General features: G+C 33.5%; 1 protein-coding gene and 1 pseudogene across 1 annotated transcript; both read left to right on the top strand.

Annotated features, from left to right (window-relative positions):
* Positions 1–789: 789 nt before the first annotated feature.
* LOC133870326 (wall-associated receptor kinase-like 22) lies at positions 790–1915 on the top strand. Its single transcript, XM_062307451.1, has one exon. It carries the CDS (start codon positions 998–1000, stop codon positions 1913–1915), a length of 918 nt encoding a protein of 305 aa, XP_062163435.1. The 5' UTR covers positions 790–997.
* Positions 1916–7331: 5416 nt separating this feature from the next.
* Positions 7332–7840, top strand: LOC133863287 (wall-associated receptor kinase-like 6; annotated as a pseudogene).
* The last annotated feature ends 1017 nt before the right edge of the window (positions 7841–8857 follow it).

Below are 8857 nucleotides of genomic sequence, written 5' to 3'. Positions count from 1 at the left end.
AATATTGTGAAGATCATATAATATGGAAGAAAAGAGAGTCTATACTTACAACGGGTCGTACATTTGTTACCGTCCGCTATTTGACATCACCGAGCCTCGGGTTGAAGTGTTCACGATAGGTATGGTTTACTCTTGTGTGTATATATATATGTGTGTGTGTGTGTGTGTGTGTTTAAGGCTTTCCTATTTTATTTTTCTTTCTCATATTTTCATTGATTTTCATGGATCTACATTTTTTTCTTTCTCTTTTAATATTTTGTCGTAAATTTCTATGCAATCAATTTTTAATAAATATATCCCTAAAATTCACTTACTACTATCTAGAGGATGCTTCAAGTATATTGGATTTTGAGATAAATTGGAACCTTTAGGAACGTACAGAATTTCCTGAATATCTCTAGCTAGGATTAAGATTTTTTTTTTATAATCTTAATAATTGCAAGAGCTTGCAATTTTTAAAATCATTTAGATAAACACTCAAGATTTTGCAAACTTAAGGTGAAAAAATATAAAATGAGATTCTTCACCCCAAATACTTTTGAAATACTTCAATAGTCAAAATATATTAACATACTTTTTGTCGCATGGTATTTTGTCAAACTAATATCTAGCATTAAGAGAAGGTGCATGTCTCTCTATTTGAAGTCAATGTATGTTCTCAATCAAAACTATTGTCATAACCTTTTACTGCAATGAGTAATCTTTTGCTATTACATTGGGTTAAACAGGTATTAGCAGTAGCCTTGGGCTTTTGGTTCTACTTGTTGAGGGATGGTACTGGTCCTACAAAGTTGTAAAGAAAAGGAGAAAGATTAAACAGAAGAACAATTTCTTCAAACGAAATGGTAGTTTATTGTTACAGCAGCAATTATCTTCACATGAAGCCAATATTGAGAACATCAAATTGTTTAGTTCAAAAGATTTGGAAAAGGCCACCGACCATTTTAATGTGAATAGAATACTTGGCCAAGGAGGATAAAGCACTGTTTACAAAAGCATGTTGGCAGATGGAAGAATTGTTGCAGTAAAAAAGTCCAGGGTAATTGATGAAGGAAAACGACTCGAAGAATTCATCAATGAAGTTGTCATTCTTTCACAAATTAACCAGAGGAAAGTGGTTAAACTGATTGGCTGTTGTTTGGAGACGGAAGTTCCTCTGCTAGTTTATGAATACGTTTGTAACGGAACTTTTTTCCAATATGTCAATGGTCAGATTGAAGAGTTCCCACTAACTTGGGATATGCCCTTGCGAATTGCAACAAAAGTTGCAGGAGCTCTCTTCTACTTACACTCAGCAGCTTCCACTCCTATTTACCATCGGGATATTAAGTCTACAAACATACTTTTAGATGATAAATACAGAGCCAAAGTAGCTGATTTCGGGACTTCAAGAAGTATCGACGTTGATCAAACTCACTTAACCACACTAGTACATAGCACTTTTGGATACTTGGACCCTGAATATTTACAGTCAAGTCAGTTTACAGGAAAAAGTGATGTTTATAGTTTTGGTGTTGTCCTTTCTAAGTTGTTAGCCGGAGAAAAAGCAATCTCTTTAACAATGACACAAGAACCGAGAAGTTTAGCCTCATATTTCATTCAATTGGTGGAGGAAAATGATTTGTTTGATATTATTGATTGTCAAGTTTTTAAGGAATGTAGGAAAGAAGAGATCATTATGGTCGCGAATCTAGCAAAAAGGTGCTTGAACTTAAACAGGAAGAAACAACCGACAATGAAAGAAGTTACAATGGAGTTGGAGGCAGTTCAAATGTTGCAAAAAGGTCCTAACCTTCAAAAAAACTACGAAGAGTTTGAATATGTCAAAGTCGAAGTGTACGAGTTATGGGATGCTATTCCCACATCAATAGTGTCAACCTCAGTCATAGACGTCCAACCATTATTATCTTCTTAATCATATGAACCAGTATTTTTAATGTCATATTGTACCCTACATAATTTATTGTTTTCTTAATTTATATTCTTTAAGTAATTTCAAGAACTTGGATTAACCATAAAATATCAGATTGTCTTATGATAGTATAAGATAGTAAAAAGCTCCATGTTCGTTTTATAAGGATCCATCTTTGTTGTCTATATCAAATCAGGCTTCAAGTTGCTTTACTAAGCAAAGGCGGAGGGAGGAAGGGTCAAGATGAGTCAAATGCTCCCCGTCAACTCCCAAAAATTCTCTTTACTCCTCGTATAATTTTTTCACATGCCTTAGGTATCCCACACTCGATCATTTATAATTAGGGGCAAATCTTTTCTAAGAGAACTGGAATTTGAAAGACTTTGAATGTGATAGGTTTGATTAACTTAATCAGAACCTCAATATAATGTTGTATTTATAGAAGTGTTACAAGAGTTCAGATTGAACTAGGATGCTATACATTTAAAAGTAAAACTACCTAACAGAATTACACGAGGATAACTAAGTTGAATACAAGAGGATAATTCACGTATCTATCCTTCCTCTAATATTGAATTCAAATGAATTTCATTTGAGGACCAACTCTTCTGTTGCTGATGTGCTGTTGTGGACCAAGTCTTCTGATGTATTGTTGAGCTGTTTGTTATGCAGAGACATATGTGGTGAAGTGTTAGATGTAGAGATGGAGTCTTGAGTGGCGGCTGAACTGATTGGATGAGGTTCACTAACAGTCCCCCGCAAGCTAATGGGAGGGGAATCAACCAGAAGCTTGGACTTGAGAAAAGTGAACCGAGCTGTGGAAATTCCCTTCGTAAAAATATCAGCTATTTGATCAACGGTTGAGATGAACTTAATTGAAATATCACCATTGATGACCTTCTCTCTAACAAAGTGATAGTCAACTTCTATATGTTTGGTTCTAGCATGATATACCGGATTGGAGGCCAAGGCTAAGGCACTTACATTATCAATGACATTTGCTGAATTCCGTCTTTCAAACCTATCACATTCAAAGTCTTTCATGGTATCAGAGCTGTTTGTTATGCAGAGACATATGTGGTGAAGTGTTAGATGTAGAGATGGAGTCTTGAGTGGCGGCTGAACTGATTGGATGAGGTTCACTAACAGAATTCACAGCTCATTGATGTGATTTTCTTTATCTACAAAAGTTTTGATAATTAGGTTAGAGTCCAAAAGAAAGTTGAAGAAGACGAACAAGGTTGAAGACGTTGTCTTTTATTTTTTGCCAAAACGCACCGTTAGGCTTGTCTTTTCTTTATGTACAACCCGGATTTTAACATCCAAGTATAGAAGTCTTAATTTTCTAAATTAAGACTCAAAAATTATGCTTGGATTATAAAGTAATAGTTTTGAATGGATCTAAAGGAAGTGTGGAAATATTTAGGAAAATAAATATTTATTTAAATTTAAAGGTCTTAATTATATTTTCCAAAATAAGAGATTATTATCCTCTCTATTTCAAATGGAGAGGATCCTGTTCCATTATTAATTAGGCGAAGACAAATTTTCAGAAAACTAAATTAGAGATTGATGTAAGGATGTGACACTCAAGAAATTTGGATCTCATAAAGCTTATGGAAGTGTGATTAAAAATAATATTAAACAACATTATCATTTTTATTAACATTAAATATAATAAGAGAGTAACTCAAAAATTGAAGGTCAATTTGAATAAATTTGTTGACAAAAAAATTACCGTACGATGTTTCATGTGTCGAGAACACTAAGTAAAAATTTAGAGTTAATCAGAGTTCATTTAAGAATCCAATTAAATAAAAGATGGATGTTGAACTGAAATTTTTGGGACCTAAAAACCTAGGTCAAACGGATTTATATGTTCATTAAATTTGGTGAGAAGGTCAAAGAGGAGCTGAGATAATTGAAGCGGAGTACTGCTATAAAACTATGAAAAATGACTTTTGCACAACAGTTGTACAATTGTTGTGCAAGGTCTTAGAGACATGGAGTGGGTCCCATGTGATGGGTTCCACCACATGGGTCCCACATGGGACCCATTTCATGTCTCTAGAGTGATGAATAATAATTGTACAACTGTTGTGCATCAATCACTCTTCCAAAATTATTATTGAATTTGAGATGATGATTATTAGATAATCTAATGATAATTTTGAAACTACATGACATTTGAGAGAAAAAAATAAAAAAAATAATAAAAAAAAAAGACTAAAATTCTCTTTATAGCATTACTAATGAAAGTGAGAAAATTTGTCCCTCCTATGCAATGAACTGGTGTGCCGGCGCGTGATGGCGAGAAGTCCGGGTGAGAATCAAGGGGATTTGAGCATGTTTGGAATTGTTTTTCACTCGAGTTGTGGGATGTACGAGATTGATTGTAACCCTCTAACTTGGTTTGGCAGAAGTATGTATGTATGGCTAGCTTGTTTTCCGAGGTATCCGGGAAACTGTAATCTTCAAGGTCTAGGACTTTTTTTAAAAAAATAAATAAAAAAATATGAAAGTGAGAAAAATAATAAAGTAATAATATAAAAAAAATTAAAAATAAGTGTGCGCTACAACAGGAAACCAATCTTGACGCCCCTGCAAGTGGGGTGAGTGGCACCCCATGTTGGACATTTGTCCCATATGAAGCGCCGCATGGGGTACCCATCCCTTATAAAAGGGGAGGCTGGTCCGCTCATTAATTTGCTCACACAAGTGAGAAAGCGAAGAGACCCGAGAGTACTGGGCCTTGTATGCAAGAAGAGGGGGAAAGAAAAGAAAAAAGAAAAAGGAAAGGAAAAGAAAGGGAGAGAAGAGAAATAATAGAAAGAGAGGCCGCTGCTGATGTGGCAGTCGGAGAATGGTACTATGGCTTTTTGTTGTTATCTTCTGTATGAATAATGATAGTTGTACACCAAGTGTACAACACCCCTTCACAAGGGGTGGCCCCCACACATTGTGGGGCCCACCCGTTGTGAAGGGGTGTTGTGCATTTGTTGTACACTTGGTGTACAACTATCACTTCCCCTTCTGTATATATCTGTTTTTCCAAATTAAGTTGTTGTAATGCATAAATTAGCTTACAAAGTTTATATTAATATTTTAAAATATTATATTCATAAAATGTTATTATATTTAATTTATTGTAGGAAAATTATAACAAAGTCGTTGTAATGTCCAAGCGAAATTGAAAATTTTACAATAGCACTGTTGGATTAATTTTCTAGAAACTCTGGCCGGGCCTCTTGTGTCACTTTTGTGTTCCTCAAAAAATAAGGTAACTTTTAAAATTATCATTTTATTAAATTCAATAGTGATCAATCACAAGCTAATGGTGATTTTAAAAACCACATCATTATTGAGAGACACGAGTAATGCTATAATATTTTAATAATATTTACATTTATGTCCGTATAAAAATACGAGTAAATACTACGATAGTCATCATAATACCCATTAAAACGTTGTGGTTTGGTTTTCAGATTTTTTTGGTCATATCCAAGCCCTTTTTTAAAAAAAAAAAAATAGAAAAAAAAAAAAGTTAATCTCTTTTGAAAATTAATTATTACCAATAATTTTCTTTACCATTCACTCATAAAAAATTTTATCTTATATCACATTAATCACCTTTTATAAAACACTTTTCCTACGCTAGTATTCATTTTTATATCACCTAAGCCGGATCCTTATGCGAAGACTTATTAGAGTAGCCGGGGCCCGTGGCTTGAAGGCGACTTTATTGGGAAAGAAAGGGCAGAAAAAGTTGGGATTTTAATTGGGTCTAGGATTTTACGTGAGATAATGCGATGCGTCACACGGTAGATGCCACACAAAATATTGGCCTTTTAGAACCTGCAAAGCTTGTCTTGCCTTGTCATTCAAGTTACAAAATATTTATAATATAAGTTACAAGTTTGTTTCAGTGAATCCGGGAGTACACATTTATGTGTAACTTCTAATGGGTCTTTCACTTGTTACGTTGATCTGGATAGAACTGGCAAGGCCGCGATAGGTATGTTTACTTTGATTGGAGTGTTTAAGGATTCTTTGGTTTTCTTTCATCTTGCTTGTTTCAATTGGCCCCACTTGCTTTGGATGTACATTCTTTTAGGAGAATTAATATTATGCTTTTGGAGAAAAATTTTAAATCACATGTTTTGAGAAAAATAAAAATAAATAAAAATTAAAGTACAAATTTATAGGGATCAAAATGAGCTCCCCATGGTTACATTTTCAAGAACTTATGGCACTGATCAACTATACTCCTTGTCTCTTAAAGTGCTCATATATATCTCAATCTTTGAAGTGTTTCCAAGTGAATGTGTCTTCTTCTTCTTCTTTCCTTTTCCTTCTTTTTTTTTTAAAAAAAAAAAAAAAAAAAAAAAATCCTAGTACACTTTCTAAGCAATCAAATTTTCCGAAAAATAATCTAAAATTCTTAGACTTCACTTACTACCATCTAGAGGAATACTTCAAGTATATTTGATTTTGAAATATATTGGAACGACCAATTGTTTGCTAAGTCAACCATTTTGATGTAGAACAAAAAATTTAAGAAAATAATTATTCAGCTAACTAACTAAAGAAGGTGACCAAACCATCCCTCAAGATTTTTGGGGCAATTGATCATCCCAAATGGGTAGTCAGCCATTCCCATAAGCCTTGATGGGTGGTCGGACCAACCCCTCAAGAGTTTTTTGGAGGTAGTTTGGTCACTCTTCAAGGCATATGGATGTGGTCGACCACCTTTTTCAAATAGCCAACCACCACAAAAATCTCAAGGAGTGGTTCGACCACAAATTTTGGGTGGCTGGTTGAAGAAGCCATTTCCTACAATTTTTTTCCTCAAAATAGATGGTGTAACAAAATTGTAACCAATTAAACGATCATGATTTTAAAAGTTCTAGTCGTAGGATTCTAATGGGAACCTCAAAACCTTAATGCTTTTTTTTTTTTTTTGTTTAATTGTATTCCTCCGACAATGAACCACTTTTAGCATTACTTCTTTCGGAATCTATTGGAATACTACAACAATCAACATTCTGATCAGATGTCTCTCTATTTTAAGTCAACATTTTCATTGAAAAAAACTACTGTTATTATAATCTTTTACAGCAATGAATAATCTTTTCCTATCACATTGTGTTAAGTAGGTATTACCAACGGCCTTGGGGTATTAGTTCTACTTGTTGGTGGATGGTGTTTTTACAAATCGGTAAAAAAAAAAAAAAAAAAGAGGATTAAACAAAAGAACAAGTTCTTCAAATGAAATAGTGGTTTATTGTTACAACAACAATTATCTTTACATGAAGTCAATGTTGAGAACACCAAATTGTTTAGTTCAAAAGATTTACACAAGGCCACTGATCATTTTAATGTGAATAGAATACTTGGCTAAGGAGGACAAGGTACTGTTTACAAAGGCATGTTAGCAGATGGAAGAATCATTGTAGTGAAAAAGTCCAAGGTAATTGATGAAGGAAAACTCAGAGAGTTCATTAATGAAGTTGTCATTCTTTCACAAATTAACCATAGGAATGTGGTTAAGTTAATTAGTTGTTGTTTGGAGATGGAAGTTCCTCTACTAGTTTACGAATACATTCCTAATGGAACTCTTTTTCAATATGCCAATGGCCAAAATGAGAAGTTTCTACTAACATGGAATATGCGCTTTCGAATTGCAATAGAAGTTGCAGAAGCTTTCTTTTACTTACACTCAGCAGCTTCCACACCCATTTATCATTGGAACATTAAATCTATAAACATACTCTTAGTCTCTTAGATGATGAATACAGAGCTAAAGTAGCTTACTTTGGGACTTCAAGATCTATCATTGTTGATCAAACTCACTTAACCACACTAGTGCATGAAACTTTTGGATACTTGGACCTTGACTATTTTTAGTCAAGTCAATTTACTGAATAGAGTGATGTTTATATATATATATATATATATATATATATAAAATGAGGATGGAGTGTGCTTGACGCTGGCTATTTATTAAAAAAAATAAATTATAAAACGGATAATTATTTGTTTTTTTGGTCTTTATCCAGTTTATAACTCGCACATGACGCGTGTTATGTGCTCGTTACATATAATACGGAAGAAAAGAGAGTTGGATATTTACAATGGGTCTTCCATTTGTTACCGTGCGCTATTTGACATCACCGAGCCTTGGGTTGAAGTGTTCACGATAGGTATGTTTACTCGTATATATCAAAGTGTTTATGGCTTCCCATTTTATTTTTCTTTCTCATATTTAAATTTTGATTGATTTTCTTTCACCTTGCTTGTTTCAAATGCTCCCACTTGCTTTAGCCGGATGGCCCGGATCTACATTTTTTTCTCTCTCTTTTAATATATATTTTGACGTACATTTTTATGCAATCAATTTTTAATAAATATATCCCTAAAATTCACTTACTACTATCAAGAGGATGCTTAGTATATTGGATGTTGAGATAAATTGGAACCTTTAGAAACGTACAGAATTTCCTGAATATCTCTAGCTAGGATTAAGATTTTTTTTTTTTATAATCTTAATAATTGCAGGACCTTGCAATTTTTAAAATCATTTAAATAAACACTGAAGATTTTGCAAACTTAAGGTGAAAAAATATAAAGTGAGATTCTTCAACTATATATCCACTCAAAGACGGTGGCCGACCACCCCAAATACTTTTGAAATACTCTATTAGTCAAAATATATTAACGTACTTTTTATGGCATGATATTTTGTCAAACTAATTAATATCTAGCATTAAGAGAAGACGTCTCTCTATTTTAAGTCAATCTTCTTAATCAAAACTATTGTTATAATCTTTTACTGTAATGAGTAATCTTTCACTATTACATTGCGTTAAACAGGTATTAGCAGTAGCCTTGGGCTTTTGGTTCTACTTGTTGGTAGATGGTGGTCCTACAAAGTTGTAAAGAAAA

Source organism: Alnus glutinosa, chromosome 1, assembly GCF_958979055.1.
Source record: "Alnus glutinosa chromosome 1, dhAlnGlut1.1, whole genome shotgun sequence".
Taxonomy (NCBI): Eukaryota; Viridiplantae; Streptophyta; class Magnoliopsida; order Fagales; family Betulaceae; genus Alnus; species Alnus glutinosa.
The sequence above is the reverse complement of the archived record's forward strand: the minus strand, read 5'-3'. Positions and strand labels throughout refer to the sequence as shown.